The sequence below is a fragment of the Balaenoptera borealis genome (assembly GCF_965194805.1).
Source record: "Balaenoptera borealis genome assembly, chromosome: 7".
Lineage (NCBI taxonomy): Eukaryota > Metazoa > Chordata > Mammalia > Artiodactyla > Balaenopteridae > Balaenoptera > Balaenoptera borealis.
Window position 1 is genome coordinate 118,792,120 of NC_138864.1, and position 17,570 is coordinate 118,809,689.

Below are 17,570 nucleotides of genomic sequence, written 5' to 3' on the forward strand. Positions count from 1 at the left end.
GCCTCTGAGCCGGCACAGGGCTCAACACAAAGCAGACACTCAAGACAGCTGTGGTAAAAACTGCAGTGATTAATATCAGGATTTACTACCAATATCATTATTCATCTATCTCACTAGATCATGAAAGTAGTCATAGGACATTACAAGTGGATTTAAAATTGGTTGAAGTGAAAAAATCCACTGTTTTTCATAGTTTCAAAGTTAAACCCCAACAATTAGGGAACTCCCAGCCCTATCCTGACATAATCCACACTAACTGTAGGTGTATGTCCATTTGCAAGGTGACCAAAAACGGCCTTTGGGAAAAAAGGTGAGTCCAGTAGAAGCAGAAGACGATGTAGAGTCTAGGTAGCTAGAATTAAGAGTAAGGCATAATTTTAGGAAAAGGCAGCCATCCCGAGGCTGTTGGAAACAGCCCATGTTAATTTATTTATTTCTGGCTGCGCTGGGTCTCTGTTGCTCCATGTGGGCTTTCTCTAGTTGCGGCGAGCGGGGGCTACTCTTTGTTGTGGTGTGAGGGCTTCTCATTGCGGTGGCTTCTCTTGTTGTGGAGCATGGGCTCTAGAGCACGGGCTCAGTAGTTGTGGTGTACGGGCTTAGTTGCTCCGCAGCATGTGGGATCTTCCCGGACCAGGGCTCGAACCCGTGTCCCCTGCATTGGCACGTGGATTCTTAACCACTGCGCCACCAGGGAAGCAGTTCCAACCTCAACTTGATTTCACAGAGGAGGAACTTCTGTCCCGATGACAAGGTTAAAGCAGTCTCCTAGCAGTGTCACCGTCATTCTTGTGGCAGAGGGGATCCGCAGTGAGAACTCCAGCAGGTGGAAGGGCCAGAATAGAGTGTGGCTGGCCTGAGACTGAGCTCCAGAATCCAAGGTGATGAAACTCTCCACAGTGAGCTGGGAGCTGATCCAAGGACTGGGGGGCTGGAACTGGGGTGTTGCGTGATGACTAAAAGGCAAAGGCCACCCCCATGTCCAGTCCAGTGAGGAAACCTGGCTTGCTTATAAGGTGGAAACTGAGGCACAGCCAAGTCATAATGAGAAGACGGTTTACCCACCTAGGGAAAAAACAGCTCCTTTCCCACATATTTGTGTGTGTGTGTGTGTGTGTGTGTGTGTGCGCGCTCGCGCGCACGCACAAGTCGGGGCGTGTTCGGCTTTAGGGAGCTATTTAAACAGCGCAGTTTGGCTTCAGTATCCGGTATGTCTAGGTTTAAAGCCAGTGACAGCAACTATATTTGTAGTATCACATTTGCCTGCACCAATTTTTAACCTTTCTCAGTGCTTTCTGTCTACTCTCAAAAATCTCTTCAGAGTCCTGGGGTGAAGGGTGGGGCTGAGGCAATTAAGTCCACCCTAGGGCCATGCAAAGTGATGCCCCGAGAAGCATCCTCAACTAACACCTTCACACCTGGGCGCTGTCAGCACCTCCCCTGCCTGGTGCGGGAGGCGGGTCAGCGGGAGGTCCCCCAGGCACCACGCTACCATCTGCTCAGGGTCCCCACTGCGGGGCTCCCACCACCCCCCGCGCTGGCCCAGCACCTGTAAGTATGTTTCCAGGGCCGTCCACGCATTCCAGTTTTTCACATTGGGACCCTTGCCCAGGTAGATTCTGACTCTCTTCTCCCGAACTGGGGGCCACAGAGCGATATTGGCTCGTCCTCGAGGGATGCCCAGGACCGTCTCGTGCACGTAGACACACCACAGGTTGCAGGTGGCCTCGGTGGTGTGCGGGGGGAACTCCCACTCCTGCCGCTGCTGGTTGCGGCCCAGCTCGTGCACAGGGCCCCACAGCCCCTTGGTTCTGATGAGTTTCTCACTGATGAGCTCCTGCACCGACTCCAGGTGACACATGATGGGGTAGCCTGCGTGCATCCAGCCTGGGAAATGCAGGAGGGGGAAAAGAGGGTTAGAGCGCTCCCCACCCATCTAACAAAATTATTCCCTCTATCGTGTCTCCCAAGACACCCAGTCCCCGCCGACCCCATGACTTCCAGAACCCTGTAATGCTCAGAAGGGCAACACCCAGACCCTCCCGGGCCTTCCTCCTTATCCTCTCATTCTGTAATAACGCTTCATCGCCACTCTGACTGGCTGTGGAGCCGAGGCAGGTTACAGATCGCCGTTCATGTTACCATTCAATTTTTCTACTTCTGTGAGAGTGCTCTGTCCATGTGAACCCATCATTATACTCTTTTCTCAAAATTAAGAACTTGTGGTTCTCATTATTTAGACATGGAATTGCCCACGTCGACACTACCTTATAGTGATCATCTACATAAGCCAAGAAAACTAAGGTCCAGAGAGATTTCCTTGGTTCTTTAATTTCTATACACCCTTCATTTTTCAGGCCTCTTGACCCTCTGGCAAAGATCTCTTTATTCAGTGCTTCCTCCCAACACCTGTGACCTAGGAAGAGGCCCTCGGTCGGTTTTATCCACTCCTTGAAGTCCCCTGATGGAAGTCTGTGAAAACCCAGCATGTATTTCCTGCACCATTCCCACTGTTTGATAACATCTCTTGACTAAAACTGTTACATATGTTAACATACTGTGTACATATAGTTCTACGGCCTGCTTTTTATGTGTCACATAACCTCATCATATTTCCTTATGCCATCAAAATATCACTTTAAATGTCTTCCTTAATGTCCATTGAAGGTATACACAATACATTACTGAACCATTCCATAACTGTTGGGCACTTAGGTAGTTTCCAATGTTTTGTTGGGGGACACAGCCGAGTCTTTTTTTTTTTGACGCATTTTTTTCCCTTTCCATTTAAATAGCAAGGATTACATTTTATATGTCTTGCCATAAGAACACTTCTACCCTGCTGGCTGCCCACTGCATCACTGTTGCAAGAAGGAAGGCGCTAAGGGGTGGGGGGGGCAGCACGCACAGAGGTTCGCCCCAGGCACCCACCGACTGAGATCTGCACGTCGGCTACGATCCTCTGAGGCAGACGCAGGGGGAAAGGCTCAGCCCCCAGCCGGGCCACGGCCTGCATCACCTCGTCCCAGAGGCGTAGCAGTGGTTCAGGGTTCTCCAGAGTGCGAAGGTTTGCGGTTGGCACTGTCAAGATGATGTTGTCTGTAGCCAGCTCTCCCCAGGGACCTGGATTCTCCTGGATACGCCTCTTCCATTCCTCCTGGGATGTCTCCCCTGGAAGACAGGCCACAGCGCTTGAAACTTGTTTCCCCAAATCCCTGACATTAACACGTTCAACTTGAACCCCAGCAGGAGAACACCAATGCCATGAACAGCCACATACCTGCTCTATCCTTCTTCTACAAAGGTCCCAGGGATGTGATACAGTTTGGTCTTTATCCCCTTAGCCTCAAAGCTGACTATAAGGAAGCTTACCTCCCTTCCCTCCACCAGTCCGAATCTCTCTCCTCCTGTACCAGGCAGCCCAGATGACCTCCTCACCCCCAGCTCTCCCTGTCCCTCGGGGTTCGCGCCAGGGCGTCCACTCACCTAGCCTGTAGTAGGGAGCATGCACAGCCCCCTTAACCGTGACGGGCACAGAGCCCAGCTTGCTGCTCTGAGGCACAATGATGTACAGGAGGCCCCCCCAGAGGCAGGTGATCGACTTTGTGGGCTTGTCCAGGCAGCAGCGGTTAATCACAAGGGGGCCTCGGAACAGCTTGCTGGCCCTGGTCAGGTCATCGGTGTGGCAGCCAATCTGTACCTGGAGCAGAGAGACCCCCCACCTAGTGACCCTGGGGCATACACGAGCCGAAGGGGAGAGCGCCCAGGACATGGGGACAGGAAGGGTCACGGGGCCATGACCCTAGGCAAGTCCAGGCATCCCACCATTTATAAGCCCTGTGCGCTAAACCCGTGAAACTGTATCATCCCTCAAGGTCGTATGGACAACATCGTGTAAATTCACTCTCAGGGCGGGTCAAACAGCTCCACAAAGGGTCATGCTGAGACGCCGATGTAGGGGCACCAGGTGTGACCCAGATGCTAATTCTGAGGTGGGCGACTCCCACACAGAGTCCCTTGGTGTCTCTGTAACAGCCCGAATCCTAGGCTGCCTATTCCCCCGTGGTGATTCTGGCTTTGGGAAGGGGCAGAGGGGATCCTGCCTTTTGACCTGAGAGGAGGCCCAGCGGGAGACAACGTGACCGGTTGCTGTAGTGGAAGGTTGATTCAGTTCCACCTGTTCTCCCAGGCCCCTGTTCCTGCGCCAGTGGAGCCACCCCTGTCCTCAGAGGCATCCTGGGACTGTTCTCCCGGGTTTATGCTCAACAAGTTCCAGGACAGATACAGGCACAAAAGAGATGCTAACCATCACGATGACCCACAAGGGGGACAGAGCAGGACGGCAGCTTCATTTTGTGAATAGGGCGTGTGTATGTGAAAGTGACAGGGCTGACGTGGACTGGGCAAGCTAGGAACAGTGTATGGTGTCACCGGGAAGAAGCTGGAGTCAGGAGGACCTCGTGCTTCGAGGTGAAATGTATGCGGGATGGAACGTGGACTGAGATTTATTGGACTGTGTGCTAGGGCACCAGCCATCTGGGACCTTTCTTATTCCCCACCCTATGACATAAGTTAAAAGCACAAACCTTGAGCCAGAAGTTGGTTAGGTTTGAGCCCTGGGCGCTGAAATGTATCAAATCCATACATTTAAATTAATCAGTTAGCTGTTCTGCACCTTAGTTGCTTCATCCTAAGCAACTAAGGGGGTAGAAGTACATGCCCTGTATTGCCAGTTGGTTTTGTAGGAAGGTCAGGTAAGATGCCCACTACGAAAGCAAGAGCATTTGGCTTCCATATTTGGGTTCCACGTTGTGTGGTGAGATGGGGCATGCCTTACCTTCAGGTCAGCAGAGGCAGCAGCTTCAGGCAGCGAGACCTCTATAATCTGCCTCCCGGGTATGTAGAGCCCGGTGCTCATCCAGCAATACCTGGTGCCTGCCAAAAGCAAAGGAAGAGTAGACATGACCCTTCCTCCATGATTCCATCGCCACCCAGCTTCCAGAGTCCCTTCACGAGCTCTGCACATCTTCCTGCCTCCATGCTGCCCTGGCTCTACTCTTCCAAACATCACCTAAAACCTCAACCCCCATCTCCTTGAGAGTGCACGGCAGAGGATGGAGATGGCCCCCTGGGGGTGATCAGATCTGGAGCTAAGCTGCTGAAGTCATCACAACCCACTGCCCCCCAGTTCCCCCCCGCCAGGCTCCCACCCCTCATTCCTTACCTGGATTATTGCAGTTGACCTCAACAGTGATAGGAGAGTCCGAGGGGCGCAGGTAGGGGCTGCTGTACATATCTTCAATTTCTGGGACTAACAGAGAGAGGTCACTTCCAGAGTGGGCCAGCCCAGTGGCCAGGGAGAGCATAGCACCCCTACAGCAGTCGTTGATGACAGGGTTCTCTCGGGTCGCTACTGGGAGCCGATAGCGACTTAGCAGCTTCCTTAGGAGCCGATGCACTGACGTGTAGGCAGGGATCTCTTCTGCGGGGATCTGCAGGAAAGCTGCGCCATCCGGTCCCAGCTTTGCCAACCAGCCCTTTTCTACGTTCCCTCTCTTCCTGCCCATTATAACCTGGAACTCGGCCAGGGTGGAACGGAAATGATAGGTCCTTATCCCTGCCTTAGGAGTACGAAAGGGCCCGGGGTTGAGGCTTTGGCTGGTGATGCTAATGCCAAAGGGGTTGAGGAGGAGGTTTCCTGGGAACCGAGCCAAAGGGGACACTCCTGGGTTCTTGAAGGCCCACCACCAGGCTTGGGCTCCAACAAACAGGCCCCCGCCCTCTGCTACAAACTCCTGCAGCTCCTTGACTCCCACATCACTCACGGGCTCAAAGCAATAGACACTGGCATCGCTGGTCAGATTGGGCTCGATGCTGCTGTCTATGCCCCCCACTGCGAGCAGGCCGCTCAGAGTCCTCAGTTCTGTCTGCACCACGATCTTGCCTCTGCGGCCCGCGTCCAGCCAGCGGACAGCATTGAGCAGAAAGGGGCCCAGTTTACCAACGGTGAAAAGGACCTTGTGGCCAGTCACGACCACCCGGCCCCGGCCGTAGCGGGCAGCCGCTATGACACAGCCGTGGTAGGAATCCAGCCCCAGGGGAAAGGCTAAAGCCCCGTGCACTAGCAGCTGGGATGGGAAGCAGTCCGAGTTGCTGATGTCCAGCTCAGAAATCCCGTGCAGGAGTTCATCTCTGTCCTCAGAGAGATCGTCTTCACAACTGCAAAAGACACACGTGTTCTCTGTTACAAAGCGCTCAGAACAGCACCCAGCATAGAGCAAGTGTCAGACCTACTAATACCATTTTTAGCTCTTACAAGGGAACTGGGAGAACAAAGTGGGCAGACCTGGCCTCACTGGGTATGGAGACTTGTTTGAGGGAGGACAGAGGCACTCAGCCATTAATTCTGCTCTGCTCATTCTCTGTGTACAAACCCTCCAAAGGAAATCTCGAAAGAAGTCCTGCTGGGTATACCCAATACCGTATCTTAAATATTCTGGATTTAAGGGTTTGTTTCAGCCTTTTCAGCACTATACAGAGAACTGAATGGGAAATCATGGTTTCATTCTTATAAGGAGGCTTGCTTATAATTTCATGCAGCTAATTTTCTACAAATAAAGTCAACAGAGAGCTGAGTGAGTTAGTGGCGCTAGTGAAGAATCACTATTATCTCAAAAGGTGGGGCAGGGAGCTGACCGGCCTCAACTCTAGTGGGACCCTCCTGTTATGTGAACCCAAGAGGATTGACTGCCTACACCCAGAATCCCACACGTTCATTGCCGGCCCAACAGGAGTGATACACATCTGTGCTATAAGGTTTTTCTCATCACCAACTGTTCCTATCTAAGGGTAACAAACTCCTATAAGACTTCAGGACACCTATAACCCCCAAAATGGGGGATGCAGCCCCAGGTAGTGGGATTATGAGGGGGTAAGAGGTAGAGTGATCTCTAAGCTTGAGGTCCCAGAGCTGGTTAAGTCACTCTCGTTAGGTAAATCTCTGGCAACTGTATGGTCAGAGGCAGTTGTAAGGAAAAACGGGGGTCAGGTAGGTGGCATGTTTACAGTATTTGTATTGTACTCTCTGTGGTTGGCAGAGCTGTAATTAACTGATGGGGAAACTATAGTCCTCTTAGCAGGTGCAAACCTTTCCTGAAGATAAAGGTATCACCCTGCAAGATGACTCTCCACCTCCTTGAAGCACTAGCCATTAAAATCATTCAACTAGCTGTTCTTGCTCTGATTCCAAATTTACCAAACAACCTTGTGATAGTAATAGTACTTCCCAGGACCATCTGCCTAAAGAAAGAAAGTCACTGGCCAGGACAACCAAAATCTTCTATTTTTTTGTGACATTTATATTTCTCTAGCAACATCTTAGTGTATCTTTAATTTGCTGATTCTAAAGCAAAAAACATTCGTTTTTAAATTTAAGTACTTTATGCATACAAAATTAAATAGAAAATATTTTAGTTCTTTTTTTTTTAATAGATCTTTATTGAAGATGTGGCACATATATACAATGTAATATTACTCAGCCATAAAAAGAAACGAAACTGAGTTATTTGTAGTGAGGTGGATGGACCTAGAGTCTGTCATACAGACTGAAGTAAGTCAGAAGAGAAAAACAAATACCGTATGCTAACGCATATATATGGAATCTTAAAAAAAAAAAAAAAAGGTTATGAAGAACCTAGGGGAAGGACAGGAATAATGACACAGATGTAGAGAATGGACTTGAGGGCTTGGAGTGGGACAGGGAAGCTGGGGTGAAGTGCGAGTAGCATCGACATATATATACCACTGAATGTAAAATAGTTGGCTGGTGGGAAGCAGCAGCATAGCACGGGGAAATTAGCTCGATGCTTTGTTTTAGTTCTTGTCACGAGTTCTGTTCATAAATTTCATGCAATTAATTGTTTTACAGGTGTAGTCAGTGAAGAGGTGATTTACATTGGTATGAAGATTTATACGTTAGCCTGTTACAAGATGAGCAATACTGAATGTGCAAAGTTGAGACCCAGACACTGCGTCACTAGCAGGGCTTCATCAGCAGGACCCTAGATGCTCCCTGCTGAGCCGGGAGCATCGTCAGAGACCTGTCTGTTGTTTCTGACAGCCATGGCTTATGTGCAGGGGGAGATAAATAGTTGTTTCATAAAAAAACCTGAATTGGATTTTTACTTTTCTTTTCCCTCTCTGTTCTGAAATGAAACAAAAGTTATTAAAAAAAGACAATAAAGTCATGATAGCACTAGATTCACTATATTTCAAGAAGGGTGCAATCAGCAAGCTGGGACAGGAGGAATTTATAGGAAATATAAATCAAATGAAATCAGACTGATCAGAAACCCAAGAGAACAGAAGAATCTGTAACTGCACATATGTGAAAGAGAAGACCAAGAAAACAAAAGAACAGGGATTAATCATCATTTGTGGAAACAGCTATCCTTCCTTGCCTTGTTCTCAGTCTCAGGGTATTTCACCATTAAGTTCTTAGCTATAGGTTTTTCTAAGAGAACTCATCACACTGAAGAAGTTCCCTTTTATTTCTAGTTAGCTGAAATTTTGTCATGATTTTACACTGAATTTTGTCAAAGGTTTTTTTTGTCTGTGTACATCTATTGAATATATATGGTGTTTCTCATTTATTCTGTATTAACAGAATAATTAATTTGATATTTGAATGTTAAACCAGCCAAGCATTCCTAGAATAAGCCTTACTTGGTCATGATGTATTATCCTTTTTATATATTGTAGTCTACTTACAATATTTTATTAAGAATTTTTGCATCTATGTTCATGAGGGACATTGTTCTGTAGTTTTCTTGTCTTGCAATGTCTTTTTCTGGTTTTAGCATCAGAGAAATAATGTTTTAATAAGTTACAAAAACTTTCGTCCCCTCTTACTTTCTGAAAGAGTTCATGTAGAATTAGCATCAAAAAAGATACAGGCCAAACTGTAAGCAGTGATTACCTCTGGGAAGAATTAGTAAGAGGCAGAGGTGGAGGCCGAAGATCTTTCACTTCTTACTTTGTATACTTTGGGACTATTTCTCTTTTTTCCAGTAAGCATATATTTTGAAATTGAAAAAAGGAAAATGTGCATAAAAAGGAAAAGAAAACTGAATTGTGACTTAGCAATTTCTCTTCTAAAGTGGCATATCTTCCCACTTGAATTCACTCTCTAAAAACTTCTAATTTATTTTATGAGAACCAGTTAATACAATTCTACTATACATGGCTAGGACTGTAGTAAGAAGCTCACAGTTAGGTAGGTATGCTCACCCCATCTCACAGGGCCATGACCCTGACCAACATCTGCAGTTAGCATTCTATCTATCCTAGCAATGACCTCCAAAGACTTGTGGATCCTTGTTACAAATAAGTTATTAATATCTGTTCAGATATTTTTGTTTTCCAAACTACTTGGGGAGTCATATACATGTTGACTATCTTCAGGAATTTGGCAGTTTTCTTGTTTCATTTCGGCTCATTTGAAGTAGATAGTCAATTTTCAAAATCCTGAAATCTTCATAATCTGAAATTCAAAAGACTTTTCTATATAATATCCCTTGGCCATCTTTCAAAATGAAGTGGAGATGTCTATATACATATATATATGTGTGTGTATCTATCTATCTATCTATCTATCTATCTATATATGGCATCAATTTATATAACGTTTGCCAATTCAGGTTTCACAGGGGTGTTTTCAAGCCAAGGAATTTGGAGCATGTGGACATTTCAGAGCATGACCACTGTTCGACATGCTTTTCTCTGCATCTCTGATGACTGTGAATATACAGGGATTACTGAAGACTGAAAACCAATCTCAATGGAGTAATAGCTGAAATGAGGGCAAGGACCTTCTACTCCAGCACTTCCCATTTAGAGGGAGAAAGAGAGTTGAAAGCACACGCTAAGGTCACGGCGTGCAGTTGCTGGCAGCAAGCCCAGGTTTCCAGGTTCTACCGAACCTTGATATCACAAGCCCTCTTCCTACAACAGTTACTTGGTTTTTGTGATTTCCTCCAGGCCTGGTTATTGGAGATGTTTCTGCTCTTCTAATTCTCAGATCTTTGGAAATCATTTTTTTGAAATAAGAAATAAAGCCTGAGACATAGCATATACCGAATAAATTGCTGGCTAAATGAATGGATGAATGAACACACATAGAACTAGAACTCTAACAGAAGCCTGAGATTTGTGTTAAAATGAGACAAGGGCCTTCTTATCCAAAAAACAGCAAATTATTGTGGTGGATTCTCACCAAACCTCCCTCAGATTGGTTATCTAATGATATGTTTAATCAGCATCAAGTACCTTTATTGGTAAAGCCAATTCAGTGTCTAGTCCCTGTTTTGTTAAATGTAGAAAGAGGGTAAAACATGGCAATCCATCGTGATGCTGCTGCCTCAGTTTGGTGGATGAAGTAGGAAAAATACCAGTTAAAATATCAATAGCTTATACAACTGCAGAAACGTACATGACTTGGGGCAAAGCAGCATAATGATGGCTGCCAAGTAATTTTCAATGTTTGGAAATGATATTCATGACCTCATACGCTTACATTACCACAGCCTGAAGGCTGATGTCAAAATAATTAAAGTGTTTTAGGTACTCTGAACATGTTTCTTAATTCATTTAATCCTCACAACCACCCTTAAAGGTAGTCATTATTAATCCTACTTTAGAGATGAGGCTTACTTATGGCTCAAGGTTTTAGAGCAAGCACCAGACAGAGCTTGGGAACGTATTAAATTTGGCCTCCACTAAAATCTGTGCTTTTCCCAGTAGATATGAAATCTCTTACTAGAATCCTGAGTCTTGAAATGAGGCTGTGTTTATGACAATGGATCCAGTGTTTGTTCAAATGAAATACTTAATAGAAGGTGGGACTGGTTCTGCATTTAAAGTACAATAGCCATTGCCCTCAGATCTGGAGATACAGTGGAGACCTCCGAGGATAAGCGGATGGAAGATTAGAAATTGTTCAGGGAACAGAGTACAGGCGGTGTGGTCATACAGACAACATGGTGGCTAGTGCTCTAAGTGCAGATCATGGTGCCTTCCAGGCAGGAGGTGAGGGCAGTGACTATGAGACTTGTGTCCTGATATCTGCAGGTATTCTCACCAGGCTAAAAGTAGGTCATCTGGTTTTATTACTTAGGGTTTTATTTTTCCATCATAAAAGTAGTAACTTCTTCTGATAAAAATTTGATTCATCCTGATAAGACCTGTGGACAGTTTATTCTTAGAAGGTTCATCCCAGTATCTTATTTAGAATTTAATTTAGTTAAGAAATGTGCAAGTAGCAAGGTTAAAGCTATCTTAATTCACACTCGCATGTTCAAATGTGGGTTTAAAAATAAATAACAAGATATTTGGGCAGAGTAACTAAACCCACAGGGGCTTTCAATGTGAACCTGACAGCCTGTGATGGAAATAATCTTCCTTCTTGAATTCTAATAGAAGCATGTTGGTATCTAGTATTGCTGAAAATGCGTTGATGATATGTTATACAGTATTACATAATTACAAGAGGACTGAAGAAAGATCCAAATCTTCAACAGTAGGCAAATGATTAAATAAATGACGTATATACACTGGCATTTGCATAAAATGAATCAAGTATAATTTTAAAGATTACATAGAATGAAAAATGTTTATGAGCAGAATTCAAAATAGCATGTATACTAAGATGACAAGGGAGTAAAATTATGAATGAGTGGGGAAAATAATGTGCAAAGGTGAAAAGAGAGTTGTATTGTGGGTTTATGATTTAATAATTTTAAAATGAAAATGAAAAAATAAGAGATCCAGCAATGTTGAAAAAGTAATCTAAAAGAGTATCCAATGAAGAAGAATCATAATTCAAAAGTACAGTTGACCCTTGAACAACATAGGTTTGAATTGTGCAGGTCCACTTCTACACAGGGTTTTTTTTTCAATACTAAATACCACAGTACAGCACGTTTCACAGTTGGTTGAATCTGAGGATATGGAACCGAAGATACAGGGGGCCTACTGTAAGTTATACGTGGATTTTCAACTGTGTAGATGGATGACCCAAACCCTCAAGTTGTTCAAGGGTCAACTGTATTGGCAACACTGCATGTGCATGTGTGTGTGCATGTTTCAGAAATATTAGAAAGGAAAGTGAAAAAAAAGTGATTAAGAGAGTTAGAATTTTAAAAATATTTTCTGCTTATTAAATAAAAAAGCATTTGTGTGTCATAAAGATGTGGAAGATTTTTAATGTGATTTCTGAATTGCATGTGAAGCAAGGTAATGAAATATATGCCTTCTTAAAAAATTTGATAGGAAGTTTGAAAATTAAAGTTTATAACTGAAAATCACCTATCAGTATCCCACAATCAAGAGATCTACCTATTACTGATATTTTGGGCTTTCTTCTTATGTAATATTTTCTACACATAGCTATTTTTTTTTTTAACAAAATTGGGAACATATTGAACCACAATTAGTATCCTATTTTATTTCACTTAATAGTATCCCCGAAGATTTTTCCCTTGTCCTTAAATATTCTTGGAAACATAATATGTTTAATGGTTAGTTAATAATCCATTGTATAGTGTTCTATAATTTATTCTCTTCCCAATAACAAACAATGCTGAATTGCAATCCTTATACATGAATCTGATTATATCTCAGTTTATTTTTTAAAGTCCTATTTTAACAAATATATTTTCAAAGGTTAATCGAGATTTAATTTACATAAAGTAAAATTCACACAATTTAGGTTTATAATTAATGAATTTGGATAAATGTATAGTTTGGTAACGACCACAACAGGAGGCAGGAGAAAGATAGGTTGATGTTGACCTTTCAGCATTGTTTTGATTTTTTGAACTCTGTGATTATATTACTTTGTAGCAGGAAGGGAATAAGGGATGAGCAAGGGAGAGGGAAGGAGGGAGGGAAGGAGGGTTGGATGGAATGCACATACTGGGTGCTTGAGAGCTAATATTAAGGAAACTGCGGGGTGAGGAGAGGTTTTTCTTTTCTCTTTTTCCCTACTCATCTCAACCTATGCATAGGTATTTCTTAATGTAGATAAGTTAAGAAATGTATATATGTGACACACACACACAGACACATATATTCTCTTGTACCTTTTCCTTCTCTTCACTTCATCTCAGCCAATTAACTTAGGAAATCATTGCTGCCATCTTCAATCCATCCACAAGTCAAAAAATGACCCTCATAACATATAAGTAATTCTATGATATACCTACCTGCACAAGCACAGAGTCAAGAGTTGTGATGCAGTCTTACCTAGTGAATAACCGATGCTAATAACCCATAATCTCCACAGGAGATTCTATGCACTTCCCTTATTAAGTCTGATTTTTCCTCCTGCGTTAGCCTTCAAGTTGATTTCCCACGTGCACGCATGCACACACACACACTCACATGATTTAACCAAAAAAAAAAAATTCAGATTCAGTGATGATGAGATGATATAGGCATAGCCAAAGAAAAAAGAGGTATGATTTTGATAGAGAAAAACATCTTTTAAGGCAACTAAAGGATTACGCTGTTAAGAAATAGAATTATGCCCAAGTTTTACCTTCCTGTTCCTTAGAATGAAGATCACTAGTAAGCTGAAGTTTGATCAATCTGATCAGTCACTGTGCCTCTGAACAACTCTTTCCTCACTGCACATATGAGAATGGAGCTGTGGGGTGTTCCAGGAGTTCCATGCCAAGGAGAGGCCACAGCTCATCCCCTAAGTCTCTGTACTAACCCCGGTGTACCCTCCTCACTCAGCTCTACCTCATTCTGCTCCCACTGGACAGAAATACCAATGCTCTTTGCTCCAAGGATGCTGAGAGTTTTCATGCACAATATAGGGCGTGGCCTGGTGTGATTTTTCTACTTCTGGGACTACCCCAGCTTCTCATCTCTCTCTTCATCCATCCAATCATCCATCCAACACATGTTTACTGAGCACCTACTAACCTGCTCCATGTTCAGCACCATATGTGAGCACAATGTGAAGGGAACAGGCTGGGCAAGGCCCTCAAAGAACTTTCTGTGTAGCCTATCTCGGCACCCATCAGCTGCCTCCTTCATCCTCCATCAGATCTTTTGCTTCCAGAGATAAAAATCATCTCTGACTCCTAGATTTAAGATCTAGCACACAGAACTTGTGCCATCTTTCTGGTATCTCAACTTCTAAATCCTCTAGTTTTTACTTCCATCCTAACCCTATCTGGTTGGACATTTCAAAACCTTTCGCACAGCTCTCTAGACTCTGTCTTACTGGACCCCTCGTGTCCGTCTTCCTTTTCCTTACATTTCAGCTGCAAGCAACCTTCACCTGTCACCTTCCTGGATTAGTCATGTGAACCCTAGGATTCAGCAATATATCTTACTAAACAAGATGCTGGGGGACATAATGGTCACTAAGATGTTTCTCCCCTCAAAGAGCTAAGTGATCTGGTCTGAGGAGGCAACAGGGATCCTGCCCCCCCCCCCCCCGCCTCAGGGTATTTTAATACTCTGGTTGATTTATGGCGAATCCATGTTGAGTGCCAGATTCTCTTCTGTTAGCCTGGAAGTAGCCTGAAGACAAGAAGCACCTTCTGCTTTTTAACCTGGGACCAACTCCCCACTGGGGTAATGCACTCACCTAACTAAGACAGGGATCTTGGGCATCTTCTTAGAGACTTTAAAGAAACTCGTGTCCCCTTTATTGTCGGTGAAGTACACGCCGGCCACGCTGGTCACAAGGTTCCCAGGGAACGTGAACAGAACCCTTTCATCGTCGCCCTGGTTGGCCCAATCCCAGGCTTGGCCTCCAATTAGCAAGCCCCCTCCACGTTTCATGAACTTGACCAACTTTTCAGTCATGGTTTCGCTGTAGGCATCAATACAGTAAACCCCCAGGGAGTCTTTCACTTCTGGTTCAACCTTTGCCTCTACACCAGAGCCCTCAAGGATTTTGGCCAGAGGTGCCAGGGATGGGTGTACACCAACAGGAGCCCCAGGGGAAGAGCAAAGCCAACCCACTGCATTGAGGAGAAAAGGAGTGAGCTGGGCCTCCACCAAGTAGTCCTCGTGGGACACCACCACCAGGCGGCCTCGGCCATAGGAAGAGGCAGCAATGAGGACCTGGCCCATGTCATTCACCATCACCGGGAAGGAGGCCTCTCCAATTAGAAGCAGTTCACACGGGATGGCATCTTCGGGGACATCCCAGCTTGTCACTCCATTCATAAGGGCCTCAAAGGCAGCAGACGGAGTCGCCATGGCTGGATCGGCTTCTGCAGAGAGGAAAGCAAAGACTCAGCCTGGTGAAGAATGGATAAACAAACAAGCAAGCCAAGAGTTCACTCCTCCACTAGCTGGGGCAATTCTTCCCATTAAGCAGATGAGACCGACACTGTGAACTGACTCAAGCACTCATCAGGGCCGTCAGTGTCTCCAATCCAGGAGACCCTGTTGTGCCCTGTCAGCTAACATTCTCATGGTCAAACTAAACAAGCTCGGCATTTTGCATCACAGAAGGAAGCAAACAGAAGTGAAGAATTTGGGCAGAATTGCGTCTCCAAAGACATATATTTAAGTACTAATTCCCAGCACCTGTGAGTGTGATCTTATTTGGAAATAGGGTCTTTGCAGATGTAATCAAGTTAAGGTGTGGTCATACTGGATTTGAGTGGGCGCTAATCTAATGACTAGTGTCCTTATAAGAAGAGAATATTTGGACACAGACACAGGTACACAGGGGAGAGACACACAGGCTACAAGAACATGTAGGCAGAGATTGGGGTGATGTCTCTATAAGCCAAGGAATGCCAAAGATTGCTGGCACACACCAGAAGGTAGAAGAGAGGCGTGGAACAGATTCTCCTTCAGAACTTCCAGAAAGAACCAAACCTGTCAACACTTGGATTTCAAACTTCTAAGCCTCCAGAACTGTTAGAGCAGGGGTCCCCAACCCCTGGGCCGCGGACCACTACCGGTCTGCAGCCTGTAAGGAACTGAGCCACACAGCAGGAGGTGAGCGGCGGGTGAAGCTTCATCTCCCGCTCCCCATCGCTCCCCATCTGTCGCATTACCGCCTGAACCATCCCCGCGCCCCCCGCCGCCCGTCCGTGGAAAAATTGTCTTCCACGAAACCGGTCCCTGGTGCCAAAAAGGTTGGGGACCGTTGTGTTAGAGAATACATTTCTGTTGTTGTAAGCTACCCAGTTTGTGGTACTTTGCTGCAGTAACCAGTGGAAACCAACGCAGTGGTGTAGCACGCTATCTCCCCAGCCCCACTCCTCCCCATTCGGCTTCCACACTGATGGTATTAATCTCAGCTTGGGGCCAGAATTTCAGTCTGAAAAGTCTGGGTCCTCATAGAGGGTTCTTTGGTCACAGTCATAGGCTGGGTAAGAGGAAAGCAGAAGTCCTCTGGCTTGAGTCCAGGTCCCAGACAATCAGAAGCAGAGGTTAACAATTTATGAACTTACGGCAGATTCTTACTTGCACCTGGACATAGCAGAGAAAGGTGTGTATGTCTGTGGATGCGTACTCACAAAAACCCTCTGCTTTTTCACCACGAGCTCCCCGCTTAAGGTCTCTCTGCAGTCTGAACTCCTCTATATGCACTTCACTGAAGCACTTCCCTCAAGGACAGACGTGTTTAATAGTCAGGACATCCAGGCCTCACTGACCACTCAGTGGGTCTGGACAATGCTGCTCTCCTGGTCCTTGAGGCTATTACCACCTCTAACCTTATGGCCTGAGCCAAGCTCATCATGTGTAACCTCTCAAACCGCTTCATTCCTATCCTTCTCTCCCCTCTTCTGAAAATGCAGATATTCTTTAGGTGTTTATCTCTGGCCCTTACTGCTTTTTTCCCTGTGAAAGAATATGCTCACTCAAGGTACTATGGCAAAGCAATTACGAGCTTAGGCTCTGAAGTTAGGCTGAACTTAGCTTCCTCGTTCATTAAGTAGGGATAATACTATCTACCACATAGGATTGTTCTGAAGATTAAAGGAATAGCATAGGTTAAGTGCCTTTCCATTATGTATTATATATGGATCTATAGATATGTAGATATATACATGTTCAATTATTATATATCTTTCCTTAAAATTACTTGGTTAAGAATAAGCTATTTAAGTGTGTGCAAAATAGGGATTATAAAGCGAAAAGAAATCTAACCTAATGTTAGAGTTTACCAACACTGGATTAAGCATTTATTGACTCTGATTTTACAGGTTTCATATTTTGGAGCCAGTACTAATACTGATGATTATATTTCGTTCTCAAGGATTTCTATGGGCCCTTGGCAGAGGCCTTCTCTGTGCCTTCCCCAGGCCACAGATGCAAAGGCCCTGGTGCTGACATAAGTAGTAAACTCAAGACCCCTATTGAAAGCACACTCTGCCATTTGTAACTGTCTCTAAAACTAAAAAGTCTTAAATTTATTCTTTTCCCTCCAAGTTAGCTCCTCTTGGGTAGAAACATAAGCTCGAGGTCCCTAGTTGTTAAAGAGGGTAACCTCCACCCCAGAGAACTACTGAGAAGATACAATCAGCAAA

At 45.0% G+C, this 17,570-nt stretch overlaps 1 protein-coding gene across 6 annotated transcripts in view; it reads right to left on the reverse strand.

Annotated features, from left to right (window-relative positions):
* LOC309632695 (TRPM8 channel-associated factor 1) overlaps positions 1-17,570 on the reverse strand; it is an 88,029-nt gene that overhangs the window by 48,392 nt on the left and 22,067 nt on the right. For 5 of the 6 annotated variants that reach the window (XM_082400465.1, XM_082400464.1, XM_082400463.1 and 2 more), the window contains exons 2-7: positions 14,660-15,293; positions 5,222-6,216; positions 4,835-4,932; positions 3,484-3,697; positions 2,929-3,168; positions 1,547-1,884 (exon numbers count right to left, since the gene is read on the reverse strand). In XM_082400465.1, the coding sequence (XP_082256591.1) occupies positions 1,547-1,884; positions 2,929-3,168; positions 3,484-3,697; positions 4,835-4,932; positions 5,222-6,216; positions 14,660-15,279 (2,505 nt within the window). In that variant the 5' untranslated portion in view covers positions 15,280-15,293. Of the gene's footprint in view, positions 1-1,546; positions 1,885-2,928; positions 3,169-3,483; positions 3,698-4,834; positions 4,933-5,221; positions 6,217-14,659; positions 15,294-17,570 lie in introns of those variants that run through there. The other variant, XM_082400467.1, reaches the window with a different exon arrangement.